Raw genomic sequence first — 21,385 nt, 5'->3', positions numbered from 1 at the left:
ATAACAATACCATGGACAAAAAATTTTGATAACTTCACTCCTGAGAAACAAAGCCATCCAAGACCATGAGAACAAGTTAGTAGTCCTGCTAGCTATGGAGGAAAAACATACCAACAATTACTACAAATTAAATATAAAAAAAAAGTTACTCAACATGTAGCTTAGAGAAAGAATTATCTGTCTCTGTAAAGAAAAAAAAAATATCTATCTTGCAACATACCTGTACCAAAACATGATACGGTGTGCTGTATCAAACCTGCATCAGTCAATCAAGTATTACAAAAGAAAAAACTGACAGGTGGAGGTGCAGGGGAAATTACATGACACCAAAAATAGATGAGCAGTAAACTAATGTCCCACCTGGTAATGCATTTCTTTTCCAGTTCTCGAATTAAATGTTTTACTGTAATATTTTCTGCTTTAAAAAAGTTGCAATGCACCTCAGAAGAGAGGGGCAAGACGTTTTAGATACTAAAATGATATTAAAGTTACATGAAAATAGTTAACTATCCCATTTACAACTATGAGAAGTCACGGATTACAGATTAAAAAATTCCCCCAGGAAGCCTTAAGTGTTTGTTATTTTGCAATTATGCGAGCCTAAGAAAACAGTATTTATGCAAACTTAAAGCTCCAATTCAGGAAAGCATCTAAAATGGGACAAAATGGTTTGCTGAACTGGGGCTATTAAAAATGAAAACATGAGTCCTTTGTTCATTACATCAGGAAAAAAAAATATATATATAATCCCAGTCCCTTGTTCTATTACCTTTGAATTAGTGCTTTTGGTTAGTCAATGCATTAACCTTGGGGCTCTCAATCAGGGCGGCAGGGACAGAAGTACTGCGGAGGTGATGACCTCTGGGAATGTGAGGAAAGGTTTCAAAACACAAACTGTGTACCTTACAATGTCAGCTACTGTGCTTGAACAAGTGTGTGCAGTAACTAAATTTTATATTCAATGATGCACACCAAGTATCTGAAGGCAGGAACAAACCCGCAAACAATTCCAGATAGCTAAAAGAAAGAAGGTGTTTAAGAATCAAGCTTTAAAAAGAGCATATTTTCATTACACATGACGTGCATTCAAAAATTATACCAACATTTTGCTAACCATTCCTACATTTCAGCACAAAGACAGCAAATACAGAAAAAAATTATCAGCTTGAAGTGCTATATCAATAAACAAAAATCTGAGTCAACAGCGTTACTTGAGAGATAAAGTAGTGAACTAAATTTTAATACAGTACAAGCTTAAAAACTTGATCAAAGTATCAAGAAGATATTTATAGCATCATAAACTTTACCAAAATCATTGAATTTGTAAAGGATATGTCTATGTCTAAATACATCCTTCCCTCCCCCAGGACAGAGCCTTGTTTCTTCATTATAGATTTAAAAACAGAAAATACACTTCAAACTGGTTTACTTGCAAGCCAATTGACACAAACACCAAGTTATTAACATTGCTGATGTACAGTATTCTTTCCTTGCTCCAAAAACCAAAGTGCAATGATGTTTTGGTTTGAAAGGTGCTAGTGTTATCTCCTGCCCAACTTAACATTACCAAAATTTTGTACATATATGGTTTATATTCAAGTCTTTTACAATGAAGAGTATTTTCTGCTCCTAAACCTTAACCAGTTTTAATGTTAACAACATACATTAGTGAAAGCATATACATATCCCATACATTACTGGCCCAATATGCAACTGACCACTACCATACACCGCAGGCATTATCATCCTTGTAGGCCTACTACTCAAGGCCAGTACACGTTCTTGGCTATCCACCTTGAGCCTCTGACTTTGCCTAAAGTAGGCCTAGTGGGATGGTGCACCTTTACTGCTATTCATCATTTTCAAGTAGCCAAAAAGAAGGTAATGCAAGCCTTTTCTCAATTCATGAAGCCATTCATCCAATAAGGCAGGATAAACATTTTTTACCTCCACTGTGCATCTTCTCCTGTTCACATGGGTTCCCCACATTTTCCACAGCAATTACCTTTTGGGGAAGATCTGCTTTGGGGCAGGCTAATCAAGTGCTGTGGGTAAATTCTTCAAATACAAGTATAAATAAATGAGACAAATGCACACAGTGACTTGCCTCTGAAGGTCTAAAAGCCTGGCCACTACCATTCTTTGTACTCACTATTCTGCCTTGTGTAGCTTCTCCCAGGAGCCCTCCAAAAGTGATTACAGGAGACATACAGGCACAGTATAGGAAAAGAATCGAGGCCAGGCACTGCAGGCTTAATGCATCCTTGAAGTCACTCAAGAAAAAAGGTGCTTTCCTTTTGATGTCAAGTATCAAACCACCAAAAAGCCTAAATAGGTGAGATGAAACTCGTCAAACTGTACACTAAAGGATTCTAGCTAGTTCAAAACTATGGGCTACACATGACTGCCAGTGCCTATTGCCAGCACAAATTAGCTATTTCATAATCCAGATTAAAGCATAACAGTTTAAAATCTAAATGAGAATCTTACTTATTCCAATTCAGTAGTATTCCAAATATAATCAAACAGGTTATCTACATTTTTAAAAGCTGGCTAGGTGTTTTTGTATATGGGCTAGATACTGAAAAAATATCTTTGCAAACAATTCCACCTAAATTATGTTTTAAATCAAATCTGTCTTGTAATATTCAAAACAAGGAACAGGAAAAATATGCTAAAACCTCAACCAAAACTGCTGCATTGATACGTATCAGTATCACTATTCCAGGAAGTAGTTTAGGTTTTTTATTTTAATTCTCTACATACATACAGTTAGGTCCACAAATAAATTTAGGTCTATCATTTTTAACATTGTTTTCATCTGGAGTATAAAGATGTTCTACAAATGGAAGTACAAAACCAAACATATATGTCAGTTAAATTGAATAATTTCTTAGGAAGAAATTAAGAGGCTTTTGGCAGTTTCCCAAAAATTTCAAGACTCCAAAATACTAGGTATAATTTGCACCTACAAATAAAAAAATTATGTTGAGTTATTAAAAAAAATTCATTCCCAAGAAAAGCAATAGTCTCCTCTAGGGGTAATTCTGTGGGCAGAAATGAACTTCTCTGCTCCACATACTGCCTGAAAAAAAGGCAAAAAGTAAGCATACCAAAGCCAAAATGGTAAAAATCAATACAAATGTTGTAAAGTCCTTCTTGCAAGGATATGAGAAAGATGCATTTCATTTGGAACTTTATTATTTTGGGCACAACAACACTGTAAATCTTTTCCAGAATCTTTCAGCTGATTTAATCTCTACTCTCACATGAGGTATTACGGTTTAATCTTAACCAGGTATTTCCAGTGTTGGGGTCTTTATTTGGTAAGTATTTCATAATTAACAGAGAACAACAATGCAACTCAACTGAAAAAGATTCCTTCAATTTGATTTTACATCTAAAAGAAACCTAACCAAAATAAAACCTAACCAATTCTGAAGTATTTTTTGCCACTTTATATTCCTTGTTGTTCCATTTCATACATGTTTAATAAAACAGATTTGTATTAACATAATTTTTTAGTACCTAGCCCAATACTGAAAATTGTATACTCCTGCTATAATTACGTTAATTGCATGCTCTTGAAAATTATAAATTAAAACCCAATTCTTAAAAGTCAGTTAGTTAAATTAGGCAGCATCTTATATGAAATCCTTCGCAAATGTGTTGTGAAACATTGCCACAGGCTCGAAAATACTTTAAGCAGATTGGCATTTATAGGCAAGAATCCAACACTTGAAAAGGAAAAAGGATGCGCTCTGACACTTATACCATGGTATTTTATGTTCAAATGTCATCATTAAAAACTGTGAAGATTTAACACATTTATTTCTTTACAGTAGCTAGAATTTAGGGAAGTGAACACACCTTCCAGTTCTCTCAAGTTCAGGTCCAGCATGATGGCCTTCTTCTTTGAGAGTGTCTCCTGTAGGAGTAGATCCATTTGGAAATTTAGGTACCTTCCTTTTCTCCTAAAGAAAGGAAGGAAAAGAAGAAAAAAGAAGAAAAAAACCCACCCTTTAAGACTGCATTTACACCAAAACCTGTAATTCAAAGACAGCGTGCAGACACTCCATGCCTTCCAAACATTCTTCATTGTCCCAGCTTATCAGCAGTCCTCCATTTGCTATATTCATCTGTCGAGTACAGATGACGAGAACTGTACAATACTCCCCGAAGACCCTACTAGTACCTTGCACAACAGTACTGATCTTCCCTCTTTCTGTAAGAAAGACGTCCATGAGACATGGGGAAGCAAAGCCTACCTTTTCAAGACACAGCAGAGGCTCAACCATGATGCCTAGAAATCTTCAGATTTTTTTTCCTCAATCATTTCCAGAGCAGAAGAGCCTCTAGTTTCTAAAAGAAACTGACCTCGCTTTATGACAGGCAGAGAATTTAGATGAAGTATAAATGAGAAGTCATTCCCCTACTGAGCAAGCTGCTCACCAGCTCCTTATAAATCTCTCAGCTGAGCTTGCCTCCCAAAACCCCCGAAGCACTGCTTATTTTGGAAACAAGTGGTAGTCTCCGGCCATTAATGAATAAACCACACTGCTGTCACTCCTCCCGCTCCCTCAAACCACCGCTGGGTTCAACACCAATGTCACCCTTCTGAGGCTCTGCCCCACTTTCGACCCCGGCAGCAGGAACTCCCCTCAGCTGTAAAGCAGGAGAAAGGGAAGAAATCGATGTCCCTCTAAGGTCCAGCTCCCCAGCTCTCATTCGAAGCTTGTATCACAACTGAGCAATATGATCCATTTTTATCTACTTCATAAACATTCCGTGAACATTATCTGTTAGCCAATATACATTAAAACATTTCAATCGACGTTGTATGCAAATAGAAGTTTTACATAAAAGAAATACAGTAGTCTTGCTGATCACTGTTAGATTAAAAATGAAATTTATAATATGATCTCAGGTAGAATTTCAGACCAGTTCTCCTAGATCCCACATGAACTCACTTCAGTGTTACAAAAGGAAATAATAGTAAATACACTTAAAAACATTGCAGAAGTTTGATTAACACTTCTTTTCACACTTAAATGGACAATCCACTTTTTCCTCCAAATCGATGTCACTGTTTTCCACAAGTACACAATACACAATTTACTCGCATTGGGAAATGGCACTTGCAAAGTAAAAATCATAGAAGCTTTCTATTGGACTTTTTTTCTCCCCTTTTTTTTCTCTCCCCCCCCCCTTTTTATTTTTCCCCCCCCCTTTTTCGCCTTTTACCTGGGAAGGAACACTTTTTGGTGGCTCAATTCGTATAGATGGATCCCATTCTCCTGGAGGCAGGACTGTCACTTGGTCTAGAAATTCATCAATTCCTGACAACAAATCATTGCGGTCTTTTGCTTTATAGGCAACGTCATGGAAAACCTGCAAAATAGTACCAACATTCATGGGGGGTTTTTTGTTGTTGTTTTGGTGTTTTTTTTTTGAAAGAGGAACTGATCACAAGAAAAGTTTCATTATTTTTAAAAAGGCATGGAAAATTTTTTAAAGGTCCTCAAAATTTAGGCTTTTACTTTACTTGCATACTTTTGCATTAAAAACTATCTGTATGCACATCCCTATGGAACATAAAATAAGGAAGTTGTATCTTCAAACCCAAAAGGAATATTGAGTTCATTTCTAAATTTAGTTAAAAAGGTGATCTTCAATAGTCAGTACATCAAGTTCACGTACTACTGCCCGAGTAATCCTGTCCCACAGCCACTGTGCCACCATGCTGTGCTGTATCAGGAAAAAAGGGCCTCCAAACTAAAACACAAGTTTTTATAAGAATTTGTATACCTCAAGCTTAATTAAAAGATTTCTTAAAAAGCACATGAAAGCAATCCTCTGACTACTCAAAAAACCTCTATGCTGTTTTACAGACTACCACAACACAAACTCTGATTTGACGAACTCGTACTATTTGAGGGAAACAACAAAACAATTCCTGAATCCCAAAATGCTTTTTATACACGCAGAGAAAGAAATGCTAGTGTTGCTATAAAAAAAACCTTTGCAGAAGATTATCCTGAACTGCTTCGTACATTCGAAGCCTGAACTGTTTGTCTCCAAAGACATGACTGTTAAGTCTTCTAATTGTAAATTACATCTTTTAAGTCTATTTAGGTCTTTTTAGACCACTGACTAATTTATATTTTTCTATTTCAATGATCCACAGTATTGCTAAAAATCAGCCCACCTAAAAAATTAGAAGCTGCCACTAAAGCTTTTAATACTCAGTTCTCACACTGAACAAATACTGTATTCACCAACTGGTTGCCCAACTGTAAAATGACCATTCATCTGGTTCACATTTCCAAACTTTAAATTGTTCTACAGTAAACAAAAATTAAAATTTCTGTTAGATAACCCTAATAATTATCATCATCAGTTCAGCAGGTGGCGCTCAATGCGAAGTCAGAAATAAAACATCCTATTTAAAACCATCCACCAGGCTCTAAGCACATGACTTCAAATGCCTAGTAAAATTCTAATTTTAATGACTTGACCTCGCCTTGATTTAAAAAAAAATCTCTGATGACTCAATCGCAGACATTCTTAAACCTTCTGTCCTGAACACTGGCAGTTTCCTTTGTCCTCTTCGACATAACAGTGATTCATACCAGACACAGCTCTATTCAATAGTTCTATTTCCCAATTCAACACAAAAATGAAATGTATACACCAAAGCTGAAGTGTTTTTTCAGAAATACATTTAAGATTTCTTCAAGAAAAACAAGGGGAAAAGTTAATTTACCATTATCTAGTTCACTAACACAAGAAATAATTAGGTTTACAGTTCTTCATTTAACCAGTTTGGAGCTTTTTAGTTTAACTTGTCACTCCAGAATATATTTACTGAAAACAGTTGGTAAAAACATTATTCTAGACGACCAACTAAAAAACATCACTCACATCATCTGTCATAAGTGTTGCTATAGACCTTCCAATTTCATGGTACTGTGGAGCTTTTCCTGCTGGTCCCAGCAACAAAAACAAAAACCTGTGGAAAAAGCAACTGAGATGAACACAGCTGACTCATTTCAATATACTCAGAGGGTCCTTTCAAACTAACATTTAGAGAAAATTTAGTAGTGAAGTAAAAATATCCTCTTCACCATTTCAGATCTTAAAGATTGCTGCAAGGCTAAGAAAAGACTTGCCTCAAAGTCATTACTGGAAGGAACTTGAATCCTGAACCAACATGACTTTGAAATCTTCTTAATTAAGCCTAATGTTTCAACCTTCTAAAGCCTTAAATGTAGTAGAAATCCACAGGCTAGAGCAGAATGAGTATTTCCTCCAGATTATGAGTTTCTGACATTCTGGCAAAGACCCCTCAGTGAGGGGTGACTGGGTACTTCACACAGCGGGTGCAGAGATATACTTCGAGCTACTGGCCATACTCATATCCTCGAAAGGAAGGGAACCTGTAGCTTGAACATCTATGAAGGTAAAAGTGACATTTTGGGCATCTGGGGGTGGGTCACAGCACACATTAACAGACAGTCTCCATTTCCAATCACAGTAAATAGGTATCACACTTTTTTTAAAAAAATACCAAACTTAAACAGGACTAGTACCTCTTAAGTTGAAATGATACAAACCTCAGTAATTCTTTTCATTACTTTCTTCCCATACTCCATGAAAATGAAGCTCCTAAGTACAACACATTTGAAAAAGGCATGGGGTTTCTTTCACCTCACAGTACAGAAAGCTCAATGTTATTTTTCCAAGTTGACTACCCTAACTGAAACTTCGATTGCATCTTCAGAATCAAGTATGCTATTCCAAATCTGCAACTCTACACCATTCTGAAAAATTTAGGACAGGATAGTTTTAGCTACATTAACACAATAATCTGTATGCAGAAATTTTGGAATTTCCCAAGAAACATTATGAGCACTAATATCAACTACCCTCTGAAAATTCTCACATTTATTAGAACACTGCCAAGATTATTTTTGCCTTTCATTAGAGTGTATAAACTGAAAATTACAAAGATAAACAAGTACTATGGTAATTTTAAAACACTAAAAAGCCAAAACCACCAAAAAACATAAATGCACAGATTTATGTCAAACACCACAGAACAGCCCAATACATCAACATGCACAGAAAACGAAGTGGCCTCCATGATGTCTGATGAAATGACCTGCTACCTTCATCACGGGACCTGCATTTTGACATTTCGATTATCTGTGGTAGGTATACCCACAGTATGCTGGTGAGGCCCATGATTCTGTGGGGGTGAGGATGGGTGCACCAGGCTGGATGGCATGGAAAAGCTAAGTTTTTCCACCACCTACAGAATATTCGTGTGTACCAAGAGCAAAGCTTCAGAATAGACAGACTTTCAGACTTCGTGGATGGACTCTTCCCCACCATCACTTTGTGTTGCACCTAAAGAAACTGTTATCAGTCTTCATATCCTTCTTTAAAATGGCAACACAAGCTTGAAAGACTCCAGGTCAGCTATCAGTTTCAACTTCTGCGCTTGTTTAAGACAGCATCATTACATGTATTTATAGCATTCAGCAAATTTATGTCTGATCTCATTCCTTTGAGTTTTAGAGTAAATAACTGGCATTATGTTAAACAAAAGTCTGCATTTCTTCAGCTTAATAGAGTATGTATAAAAACTTACAACTATTTCAGATCGTAAATATTATCTTACTGTATAAGTAAAGCCAGACTTTCCAGGCATTTATTTACCGTGTAGGAACCGGAACCTCTGTGAGACCTGAGAGAAGCACAGCAGGGGAGAGCCTCACAAAAGCAATAATAGGTCTTTCTAAAAAATCTACTTCTCCCACTAACACATTTGATGCTTCTGCTCCTGAAGGAATTTTCCTCATGAAGTTCATATCAACCTATTCATACAAAGATGAAAGAAGTGTTTATTCCCTTACATTTGTTAGCAGATATTCTATAACATAATTACAATCTTATCAGTATTTACTAGACATTTATGCTACAAAGAAAAATAAAAAAGCAAATTAAATATCCCACAGTACACAGAAGACAAACATATGTAGAAAATGTCAGCCAGCCAGCCAACTAATAATAAATTATTTTCTAGGAGTTAGAATTACTACCACCTACTGTATTCTAGAAGACTCCAAACTGCATAACCACCTTTCTAATATTACTTATGACAAACATTCTGTGAAAGGACGTAACAACAACTACACACTATTAACTAAGGAGAGTTCATGTAATTACACATGGTTTCCAGAATGCAGTTAGTTATTTCAGTGGCACATTTCAAGTATGTAATAATTTTGAAAAATAATTTGTATGTTTATGTCTTCTTCCATAAGGAATATGACAGCTGCAAATCTTAACATTCATTTCTGTACATAATTACAGAAGGGCATTAGAAAATGGTACAGCACATGAACTCTGTGTTCACATATACACACACACAAGCACCAGTTACATTGCTATCTACATAACTTACAGATGGCCTCTTGAGTCCCACACCAAGTGTGCCACAACTACAGTGCCAGGAGGCTGACTCCTGCCCAACAGGAGACAAGGCAGGTGTACAGAAGGACAGGCCAAGCAAAAACGTAAAAACTGTGACAGAGGAGCAGGAATATATGGCACCTGCCATGATTAGATGAGAACTACAGTGTAAGTCAGCTTTCCTTAAACACAATTATTTCACTTGGCAAACGAATTTTCTTACAGTGTTTCACAGTATAGATGACACTACAGACTGAGTTTTATAGTAAAAGCCATAATGGAACTTGCCCAGCAAATTTAACTTATGAAAGAAATACACAGGATTCACAGTATTACACAAGATTTCCTTAAGTGGTATTACATGCTCCCAATGATTAAGAGGTACAATAACTCTTGTACAGCAGATTCATAAAACATAAAAAACAAATCCCCTTTAAAAGCCCTCTATACAAAAATACCCAAAAATACCCAAAAAGTCAGTCCTAGAAAAACTGTTACAACACCATCTACAAAATATCTTTCGTAAGAGTCTTTATAGCAGATCTGAAAATACCTCCCTCTGCATGAGAAAGTACAGCTGCTGCACTCTTGGAAGTTACCAAAATACTGAAAAGATTATCAAACAAAACAAAGTTGAGTCCCACTGGGAAAAGTTTCAAAATGTATGACACACTTAGCCTACGCCACATTCTGACACTCATACATACAAGTTACGTCTTAGTACGTATGTCTTATGAACACTTGTACACATGTGCATGTATGTGTCTCAGTTGTAACTAAAAGGGAAGTTACAACCAGGGCATTTTTTGTTACATACTTATTTTGTGCTAAGCATTAAGGTATTTAACATTATTTACCTTACTAAAATCAACTGTGCTGTTTTCTCTGCTTCCTCCTGTCCCAGTACCTTTAACGTCTCCACTTTTCCCAGTGTCTAAATTTCCAGGTGCTGACTGTGGAGAAGCTAACAGCCCTAAATTAAAACAAAAGAGGTAAGTTCAAAATGATGTATGAAGTGAACCAAGTATGCGACACTACCAAAACTCAATGTGGCAGATTGCTTAAAGCAAATGTGCAAGTTATTCAGTAACAGTTATTCAGTGCCCCACATTAGTATCATAAATGCAACATTAACAAGTCATTGTGTTGTCAAAATAAAGACATAATTTAAAAAAAAATTAAGTATTGCCCAAATGATGGCCATTTGCAGAACAGTCACCAGAAAACAAAAGCTACTTTAATCACAGAAAAATAACAACTGTTGACATTAATCATAACTGCTCTAGTAGTTAGTAGACACCATCTTTACTACATTTAGAAGTCCTCAAACACAAAAAGCAAACATCTCTGCAACCTAGACTGCTGTGTAGCAGTTATTGGAGTTGTAAAAAGCCTCAGGCTACAACTACAGGGAATGATACCCCGGTAGTCACCTAACCTGTACAAGTAAATAGTGTACTAATAGTGTACTAATAGTGTACTACATGAAAGATAAACAGCTTGCAAGCCATAATTTCAATCAACAAACCAAAGCTCCAACTGCTGATCTGACCAGATGTTACTACATTAAATGGTCTAACACACTAGCTGAAGAGGCACATACAATTGTTTAAGTTAAATGTACAGGTGCCCTCTAACACCTGCACCAAGGCAAGACCGTTTTATGTAGCTTGCTACACTACTATTAACAGAGGTTCAGTGAAGGGCCCAAAAGGCAAGTAACCCAGGTGTTCATACACAGTGAATTCCACATTGCACCACAGTTATCCCTACCCAACTACCAAAAGCTGGTCTAGGCATGCATAACCAAGCCCAAATCCCATCTTTTGTATTACAGAGCTTTTACTTGCTCAGTATAACATGTGCTAGAAGTGCATTTGGCCTTGCTTGTCTACACTAGACCTTTCAGATGTGGTGATAAAACATGCTTTAACATGCTTTTAAAACCACATCTATACAAAGACTGAAGTCTAAACATTGTATTAGATGCAGAAAGTTTGTATTTAGGTCAACTGTCACTCTAGTCAAGATAAAACTGAAGTCCTCATTGGCTACCTTTTTGCTATTGTTCTGTCATAACTACTGTTGCACAATTACTTGCATCCCTCCATGTTTATAATTTAGCAATTTGACACTTTTTACCATTTCAAATGACAACTGAACTAACTTTACTTGATCTCCAAATTTCTTTCCAAAAAACTCTTTCAAAAGAGCCATCATATTAATGGAAAACATGCAGGTCCAAGCCTTTACCACTGATTTTCATTCTAAGCAGTTCACAGGGATATAAGTGGTGCTGGTAGTTTTTCCTGAAGCAAAACTCAAATGAAGTTAATCAACTGTAATTTCCTTTGTGAATCCTAACATGCACAAGTAATTAGCTAACACTATAAATACTACACTCATCTAGAGAGGGGAGGGGGGGAAATCATTCTACCCTTTCACTCCAAGATGTATGCATTATTCACAAGAATAACAGCAATCGAATCAAACGCCTGTGAAATCAGCTGTTCAAAGTACTTAACTGTGTAAGAGTTAATATTAAGATGTGTTTGTAGGACTGGAAATAGAAAGGAAATATTAAACAGTTGTTGCAGAAGAAGAGCATAATATTTAAGTTTATACATACAGATTTTTCGCTCCCCCCCACATAGCAATAGAAGTAACTGAAGATGTATGACTGATGAAAGATGACTAATAACGTATCATTTTTCAATTTTCACAAATGCCTTGTGAGCAAGAGCAAGCACAGACTAGAAATAAAAGTGGAGAGATAATCAAGGAGGAGGACACAGAATAAGGATTCCACACATTAGCATAAATTAATTTATTATTTCAGTACTAAAGTGATACTGGTTCATCCAAAAGGCTTGCCTTCAAAATTTCTACAGCCAGTCACACTTACGGTTCACAAGTTTTGGCACTGATACAGGAACATTTGCCTGATCCTAAACCACATGTAAATAGTTTTCCTTTCTGTTGGTCTTAACAGTCAGCCAGACTGCTGGTGCTCACATGAGAATACTGCTTACAGGTTTTCAGACTTGAGCAAGCATTTCCATATGATACTGCCTTTCATTATGCATATCATTCAATCTGATATTTGCAGGGCAACTCAGAACTTAAAAAATCATCATCTCTAATAGCATAACACCATTACTCAAATTTCACACCAATAAAAGAAAAAATTCCTTCTCTTTTCCTGTTCAGTAGATACAGACTGAGAGGCTACTGCTAAAAGAAAGACTGCTTAGTAATTTTTCCAGACTGTGAGACTGAGAAATTCATCTAGCCATACCAAGATACTAAGGTGATCGTCACAAATACACAGTACTCTTACTGATGTTAGTTAGGGCAAATATACCACCTGCCCCGCCTTCAAAAGACAGCAGTGGATCGAGTCTTGAGTAAATTTGGATTAAAACCTCGTAAAATCACTCAAAGTACTTAAAACTACACCTCCACTAAAGATCATGTGCATTTTCTTTGTAGCTGCACTTAGTTTAATGTCGTCATCACAAAAATCTAATGAACATTGTCTTCTGGAAGAAGAAAGCAAGAATACAGATATTTGCCTCATTTCTGTTTCAGTAAAAAAAAGAAAGGTTGGGGAAGTAAGAGAGGTTCAACACCTAAGCACAACTATTCCAATATAATTATGTTTATATAGGCTACAATGCAAAATTTTTAAATATGAAGTCACACCATTTTGTATCTGAGGAAATAAAAACCTGTTTTAAAAAATAAATTCCAATGCAGCCTTAGTGTGAAAAAATTAATTAAAATTACTTCTAGAAGGCAAATATGCAAACCTTTCTGAATTCCTATTTTCAGGAAGTCATTATCCTAAGAGCAAAACTGTTCTAAATGTTATTTTACTCAATTTTAAAGTACGTTTATGGGCGAACCAAAAGACCCCTTAAAAGAGGCTGCTTTGCTGTTATTCGGAGACATTAGGAAATCTTAATGATGCTGGTGAATTAACAGTGTTCATCTTGATCTGTGACACATCTCTCTTCCTAGCTCTGCCTACGGAATTCATTATTCAACAGTTTCAAAGATGGAAAAACAAAAGCTGTTCTTCAACTGGTGACAAAAGAAAAAAAGATGTTAAACAACCATTTGCTTGGTTGACTTACTGTGAACTGATGACTGGCTGATAAAAATTAAGTGGTAGACTGAAAGCGTGTCCCTCTTCCCTCCTTTTACAGTAAAATTCACATTAAGTTCAGTAACCTAGCATTTATAAAGACTAAAAACTAAAGTCTGAATAACAGAAAGCCAAGGATAGATGAATGCTAAACAGAAGAAAGCCACCTACTAGAAAATTAACACATTTCTTAATGCTCATAGGAAACAAACCCAACTCAAAATCATACTGACGTGGAAGAAGTATTCAGATTGCAATGTTCTGAATTACTAGAGAGGCAATACAGACCATAACCTATAGTGGAACGGACCTGGAAGATTTTAATTATTTTTTTTTAAACTTAATACAAGGAAGATTACTTCCTCTTCAGGGTTCCCTTCTGAGTCTGTCTTCCAAGACAGAGATCAGCCCAGTTCAGCCCTGAAGTCACAGTCTGAGAATGTCTTCAAAGGCATCTCTAAGGAAAATGCCTCTTCCTGTGGTCAGATGATTTCTTGAATTAAAAAAGGCGGAAAAAAACCCAGAAAACAGTCTTCCACCATTACTGGTGTTCATCTTTCTCTGGAAAGACTTATTTATGAATTAACTGGGAAACCATCCCTTTCAGATTTGACCTTTATGAGAAACATTCCCTTGAGGCACAAAGGCAATCTGAACTTGACTTGGAGGAGATTCTGGTGGAAAGTTTTATTACTGATAATAATAGCATCAAGTATTTGATCTTCATTTGTTTGCCTTCTCTTGGGTTCTAAAGATCTTGGGTCTGGCACGCTGTCATTTCTGCCAGATGAGAAGAAAAATGAGAACTGGAAAACCAATTATAGCCATTATTTTACTTCTGGGTTTTAATTACCTTTGAAAGATCACCCATGACAGAGAACAATCTTCAAGGGAATTCTCTTAACTTCCCATATGGAAGTTGGAGAAAGAGATTTCTGCTTTTCTGAGATTAAGTATGGCAGGGGCCTGTGCTCCAGCTCAAGGTGCCAGCCTACAGCACAGTACGTTCTTTCCTTTTCAGTGACTTGGCTGCAAGATGTGAAAAGGCAGATAACCACAGCCTTTTTTTCTGCCAGCATAGTTTCACTGCTATATGTAAAAACATGCCCTTACTTATTAAACAAGTGAGGAAGGAAACCAAGAAAAGCCCCCCTGACAAAAGAATTGAGCACAGTTTCCCCAACCCCCCATCCCATGCACATAAGGAGAAGGGAGAAAAACCTACAGTCTAGATTTTGGCAAGGTACAAGAAAAAAATAAAGAAAAAAAGACAGGAGGAGTCTGAAGGCTAAAAAGAAAGGTGATCTGCTTGAAAATATCATCTATCTAGAAGAATACTGAAGTCTCTAAATAAGTGGTAATTTTGCAAAAGTAAAGCAAGTGTAACAGTATGCATGCAGAATGCATGAGTTAAGAAACATTTACTATAAACAATTAAAGAAACTGTCAGAACTTTCCATCCTTTCTTTCATCTATACAACTATATACATTTTTACATGTGAAGAACAATAGCTTTGCAAGACAACAAATTCATAAATTGCTGAGCTCTGACCTATAATTATAAACTCTTAACTATCTTACCCTATTTTACATATCAAACACACAAAACAGTAACCAAGTGCCTGATGCTGAAGCAGTGCACTAATGGATAGCTATCTGGAAACGGCTGTCGGGGAACTGAACCTGCCAGCTCCACCAAACCACTACTGATTTTAATGGCCCTAGTTTTTAAAAGCACAGCAGCAAAAATGAAACTGCTTAAAGACTCCACGATAAAACTACGCTGTGAACACCACTGATGACTGCATCCTTTCTAATTCTTTTCATATTCATCGCTAATACTTCACTACATCTTCAGCTGTAGCCATCTCAGAATATCAACCACTGGTTTAAAATAACTCAACTGACAAAAACAACAAATCAAAACCTGACACGGACTACAGGTGAGTGAAAGTAAAAGGCCACCATTTTTGACATTTTGCTTATGTATTGTATTTTAACACTACATTCCTTTTTAATTACACAAATGAAGGTTAATTAAAGATTTTTTTTTGCTGGCTTTAGTTAAAAGCTAAAAAGTTAAAAATGCTGAACAAGAAAACAGTCACAACTGAGAATAAAACAAAACATGCAGGCAGAGGTAACAGTTATCATAATTCCCTTGTGCCCAAGTTATGTGCCAAAAACATTGCAATGCAAGTGATCCAGATGCAGTGCGCATCACACATGGACAGCTTAAATTTCAATAGTTGCCTGGTGTTTTGTCAATATTTTCCTCTGTCTTCTTTTCCTGGCTTTCCTGCACTTCTAAGTCCTCCTCAGGTGGGTGGATTATTACTGAAGGAATATCATCACTGGCAGGTGACACCAGCAATTCCTTGCCCTGAAGTGGACTTGGCTGGGCACTTGTGGTTGGCGGGTGGCTGCAGGTAGGACTGGAGGGTGGTGTGTTTTGTGGGGTAGTTACGGGGGTTGTACACCTTGAGGCTGCCGGGGTTCCAGCTCTTGAAGAAGGAAGAAGGTAATTGAGAAGAACTGACAAACGGTTTTCTCCTCTCAGGGAAATATTTGAGGCAGAGAGACCTGTTCGCAAAGAGTGGCGGGAGGCTGAAAGGCCTTCCCCTGAGATAAAACAAATTAAACACCATGAGGCTTACAACAGGGATATACTAAAAAAAAAAAAAAGACACAAATAAGTATTAACAATCTACATAGTAAATTGCAAGCTTTACAGGCCAAGGTGTCATACTCATGCAAGTAATACAAAAGATAAGAGCAAATCTTATTCCAGATATTAGAGAAGTCAGAATTTCTGATGAGTACTAATTAGAGCACCAAAGATATGTGGGAGAAGATATTATCTTCAAGTCAGTAAGATTTGTTAATAGGGGGGGGGGAAAAAGTTTCTTGAAACTGACTCTTAAATTTTCCTAGAATTTCTTATTCCTAATTACACAGCAGCTACCTTTAATGCCATCCAAAAAATACATTAAAAATAGCAGCACACAAAACATTATAGGACTTCAGTTAACTGCAACCATTATATAGAATTATCGATTTTTTAAATTAAAATATTTCAAAATGAACATGAGCAAACATACCTAGTCGTGTTAAATGCAACTGTCTTCCATTAAGTCTTACTAAAACAAGAAGTTTCCTAGCGAGCTGTAGTCTCTGTATTTTTTTTTAAGATAGTCACTTCTCCATTTCTTCTTGCTGTGACTTACCAAATATGTTCATCTGCCTAAAATTAAACACGTCTCGCCAAAATGCATTGTTACTTTTTTTCCCTATCCAGTTTCCGTATCTCACTAACTTTATCTAAAGAGAACATAGTCTTGCCACAGTTCCCACAAATTTAAGTTTGTAATAGATTTCAGTTCTTCCTTAAGCAGGCAGAGAGACTGTCTGTCCTCATATCAGTACCTCCTTTATAAGGTTTAGCAATAACATTCCTCCCTTTTACCACACTTTTCCTGGGATGGCAGTTTCCTTGACAAGAGCATTGATTACTTCTCCTACAATCCCTGAAATCAAAAATGTGCTGTTTTCACATACCATGCCACCAAGCAAGGGAACAGCAAACTGGACACATTCAGTTTCACATTTATGCCAGGCACTACAGAGACCAATACATTGAACAATCCTACAAAAACTTACAAGAAAGGAGGCGCAGAAAGTATGCCTAGGTAAAGGTCACATGCATTTTCCATCCATGTCATCATCCAGCCCCGTCCTGCCCACCCATGTCGCTCCCCTGTCCTGTCCTGCCTCACTCCCCGTCCCTGTCATCCGTCCCCCCCCAAAATGGAAGAGTGGATCCTACAGATACAAGCTTGATTTAAATTAAGAATTAGAGATCAGCTATTAAAACAGCAGCGCAGTAAAGAGGACCAACAGAGCAAACTGGATGATTTTTGTCTACATTAATCACTACAATAATAACTGGACTTCTGTCAGTGTATCTGTGAAGAATCAGGAACATGAGATGCCCCAACACACAAAGGTATAAAAAGGAGCCTAAAAAGTATTATGCACATATGCATATTTGGTTTACTGGTTTATTAGAGGGCGATCATTGGATTATAAAGAAAAAGTATATCAGTATATGCTGGCAAAGAATTCACCATGTTATATTGGCTTCTTTTTTCAGCATATATCCCATATTCTGTTGTAGGAATAATGCCAAGAATAAAATGCACTGGAAAGTATAAGTGATACATGAAAAGCAAGTGACAAGCAAGAGACCTCAAATACAAAAATTCACAGTATTGCCACTGGGGATACAGGTGTTCAAGGATGGGTAAAACCAAGTTTATATGTGAAATATTCACGTTGGCTGAATGAAACAGGAAGGTCAGAAGTTATACAAGAAGTTATGCTCTTATATAAATTAGTTGTATTTTCATTGTAGAAAAAATAATTCTGAAACTGTCAGACAAATATTTAGGTGTGCATCATATATTCACTAGCTAACAAAAAGTATCAACAAGCTTAGATATTTGCTGGGGCATACTCCAAAGTCTGTTTCAAACTGAGAGCTCCCAACAAGCACTTCATTACGTGGAACATGTTTTAAGCAATGATGCATCTTTCAAGGCAGGAAAGGAACTTCACTTCAAGGAGCGATTCCTGAAATCGGTACTAAGTTTTTACTAGACTAAATAATTTCAGTTTAATTTGTATGTGTCTTAGTTAATGTAAGGTAAAAGAATATATGAAGAACAGCTATGGAAATAAGAGGCTCTAAGGCAAGTAGGAATAAAAGCATGCTGCTCTGCAGCATATATTGCTATTTGGACCTCGATATCTAAAGTAAATGTATTGATACTCCAGAGTATTTTCAATAAATGATGTGGTACAGCCTACAAAAGCATTGCAAATACCCTTCTTGGGTTTAGTTGTGGGTTTTTTCCCCCGTTACATCCTCCTCTACAAAACAAGGTAAAAATAAAGCATCCTAGTTAAAAATAATTTCTTCACTATTCGCATACTGAACTTTTTCTAGTCATATTAACATAATATTGGATTAAAACACAGTAATTGTCAGCATCACTGAACTCATGACAAGTAAATCTCTAGTATAAAGACTGAATAAGCAAGTAGGATCCATCTGACAAACATATAAAGCTATGCCCAGTGCTGAGATTCCTCAAACATTACGCATTTTATTCAAGCATATCCTAAGAAACATTAAGACCAATGTAGGTCCATTTCTACACTTCAAAACAATAACGCATGCTATGTATTACAGGCAGGAGTAGAATGTTTGAGTAAATTCAAAAATATACAGAAACATCATCCACAGCTACACATAGCACACACCGTTATCATTAGTTCTTTGCTTATCAAGAAGGAAACACTTATCTGCTCACATCAGCTGAATTTTCCTTCATCTCCCAGTGAGAACATTATTTAACAGGTTAGAACAAACTGGATGCTACAACTTATCTCACCATTTCGTTCAAGCAAGTGAGGGTCAGAATGTTTCTTGCCTATATCTGCAAAAGACCGAACCAGGGGAATCCGATTGCTGAACTTTTTCTCATTCTGATGATGGTGCCTTTTTAGAAGAGCCTCTCTCACATTCTCTCTTATGGATTCATCCAGCTGTCCAGAGGCAATCATGTTGTCCAAAACCATATCTACACAGTAACAACGACAAAAAAAGAAGACTATAAATACAGCTGTCAGTCTTCCTTTCACCACACTCAAGCGCTGTAGTTGCACCAAATAATGATTAAAAAACCAACTTTTTTTAAAAAAAGTCTTTTCTTTAGCAAAGTCATCTTCAAGAATCCACAGGAAATATTCAAAGATCTCACTAAACACACAAATGTGAGAATAAGCAAAGCACAACATGCAGATCCAAGGGACAATATTTATTAGTAGCATCATTTTAAGAAATAAGTTACTTAGTATTTTATAATTTGTGGTCATTTACTTCCAACTTTCAGTGGCGACTCCCTTCCAAAAAAAAGTATATACGTATTCAACAACTCCCCACTAGAAGTGAACACACAAACAAATGGAGAACAGACTTATGACAGTCTTAACCTGGTGTTCCCTATTTGGAAAGTATACAGAATGAGATTAATTCCCTAACTCCTCTGTCATCACCTTAAGAGGCCCTAAATTCCTAAGGCTCTCTACCGAACTTCAAGAAATTCATGTGCTTTATAAGAGGAAGCATGAAACAAAAGCTACTTATGTCCTAATGAGCCGTCAAACAACATGAAGTTTTGAAAGGACATCCCATCCGTGTGCTCACATCAGGAAAGAAAGCCTTCATGTCTGCAAAAATACCTGCTGCGATTTCTTAGCTGCCTTTTTTATTATTATTATTATTAAAAAACAAACTTGGTTTTTGTTTGTTGCACAACTCAACATGAACCTATTTGACAATTTTTTATTATAGTTTGCCAGTCTTAGCTGAAGTCTTGAGAACCCAACTGTATTGGTAAACTACAATTACATAGAACTTCTCACAGTGAAAAAGGTTATGGCTCAGAATACCTTATAAACAAAACTGTATGCAGCGAAGCCTTTGTCAGTACAATGCACCTTCCTTCTATTACTGGCAATACAGCCTTTTGTTATAGCTTCTCAAAAGGAAACCTACCACCCTCTCCCTCCTCTGTTTTGCGTAAGAACCAAGAACACCTGCTAGATATTCCTGGCTCATGGAAATAAGACAGTACATTTGTATGCCAAGGTGTGTTACCATACATGCTTCGTAATGGCACCTACAATTAACTTGAAACGAAGTCATGCAATCTCTTAAGACATCGTAGTTCCAACTAAAATACCTGCTACTAAAAAAGTTTAAACAGAATTAAGCAATGCCTGTTTTTCTTATGTACTAAGATTATTGCTAATTATTAAAAAAAATTATAAACCAAAACATTACTTTTACAAACCATGTATTGAACACTCTTGCCCAGTAAGTCAGGAAAATAGGAAGGGAATACCAATTTCCCGAGTGAATTTCGCAGATTTCAAATCAAAACAAGAAAAAGATTTCAAGCACTGCCAAAGTTTTTAATGCCAAAACACCTTGTCTTTCACATAGATGTTGGTCAGCCCTAAGCCTAGCATGATTCCTGAGAAGGCATTCCACTGTGTGGTACCTGTAGCAAGAGATACCAGGAAAATTATGTAAAACTAGTTCAAAGGCATTCAGGCTAAGCAGATTATATATATAGATAGATATATACAGGTATATGTATCTATATATGAAAAAGTCTTCAAAGCTGGTTTTATAGTATCCAAAATGACCATGTGATTAGTGAGGACACTCAACATAGGTCAAACAACATGTACAAAACTTATTTCTGCTCACCTCTTATAAAGGTGAAAAAAATATCAGATGTGCAACAATCAACTGCACTAATGGCATCAAGTTAACATCAGGCAAGTTATGATTAATAATTATGGTACTAAAGTGCACAAATAAGTCCTAAAATGTTCTGGCAGATATTTACATTTCATCTGTAGAAACAAAGACAAAGAACACATTCGGGGATTAGAACATAAAGGTAAATTCTGGGCCTCATCCTAAAATATGTAATAAAGGAGGTCCTACTCATCCAGTTGTAGCTCCTTGGGAGTGAAGTCTGCAGGATCAGCTCTTTACAACCAGATGAAGAAAACTGCAGTAAACATGCACATACCTGTTTCTTCAATACATATTTTCAAGAACATAAAAAGACACCATCAAAAACATCAAGTTATAGATTAAAATTTAGGAGTATT

General features: G+C 36.5%; 1 protein-coding gene across 5 annotated transcripts in view; it reads right to left on the bottom strand.

The window, feature by feature from the left end:
• Positions 1–21,385, bottom strand: part of SLC4A7 (solute carrier family 4 member 7) — a 97,625-nt gene that overhangs the window by 22,926 nt on the left and 53,314 nt on the right. For 3 of the 5 annotated variants that reach the window (XM_080385805.1, XM_080385806.1, XM_080385807.1), the window contains 7 exons: positions 19,087–19,275; positions 10,338–10,453; positions 8,725–8,882; positions 6,925–7,012; positions 5,245–5,391; positions 3,871–3,974; positions 2,153–2,327 (listed from right to left, as the gene is read on the bottom strand). In XM_080385805.1, coding sequence (XP_080241931.1) covers positions 2,153–2,327; positions 3,871–3,974; positions 5,245–5,391; positions 6,925–7,012; positions 8,725–8,882; positions 10,338–10,453; positions 19,087–19,275 — 977 coding nt within the window. Of the gene's footprint in view, positions 1–2,152; positions 2,328–3,870; positions 3,975–5,244; positions 5,392–6,924; positions 7,013–8,724; positions 8,883–10,337; positions 10,454–15,883; positions 16,253–19,086; positions 19,276–20,972; positions 21,371–21,385 lie in introns of those variants that run through there. The other 2 variants (XM_080385809.1, XM_080385808.1) reach the window with 2 other exon arrangements.

This window comes from Falco punctatus, assembly GCF_963210335.1.
Source record: "Falco punctatus genome assembly, chromosome: 4".
In the NCBI taxonomy this organism is placed as follows: domain Eukaryota; kingdom Metazoa; phylum Chordata; class Aves; order Falconiformes; family Falconidae; genus Falco; species Falco punctatus.
Note: the sequence above shows the minus strand (reverse complement) of the source record. Positions and strands in the feature narration are given on the sequence as shown.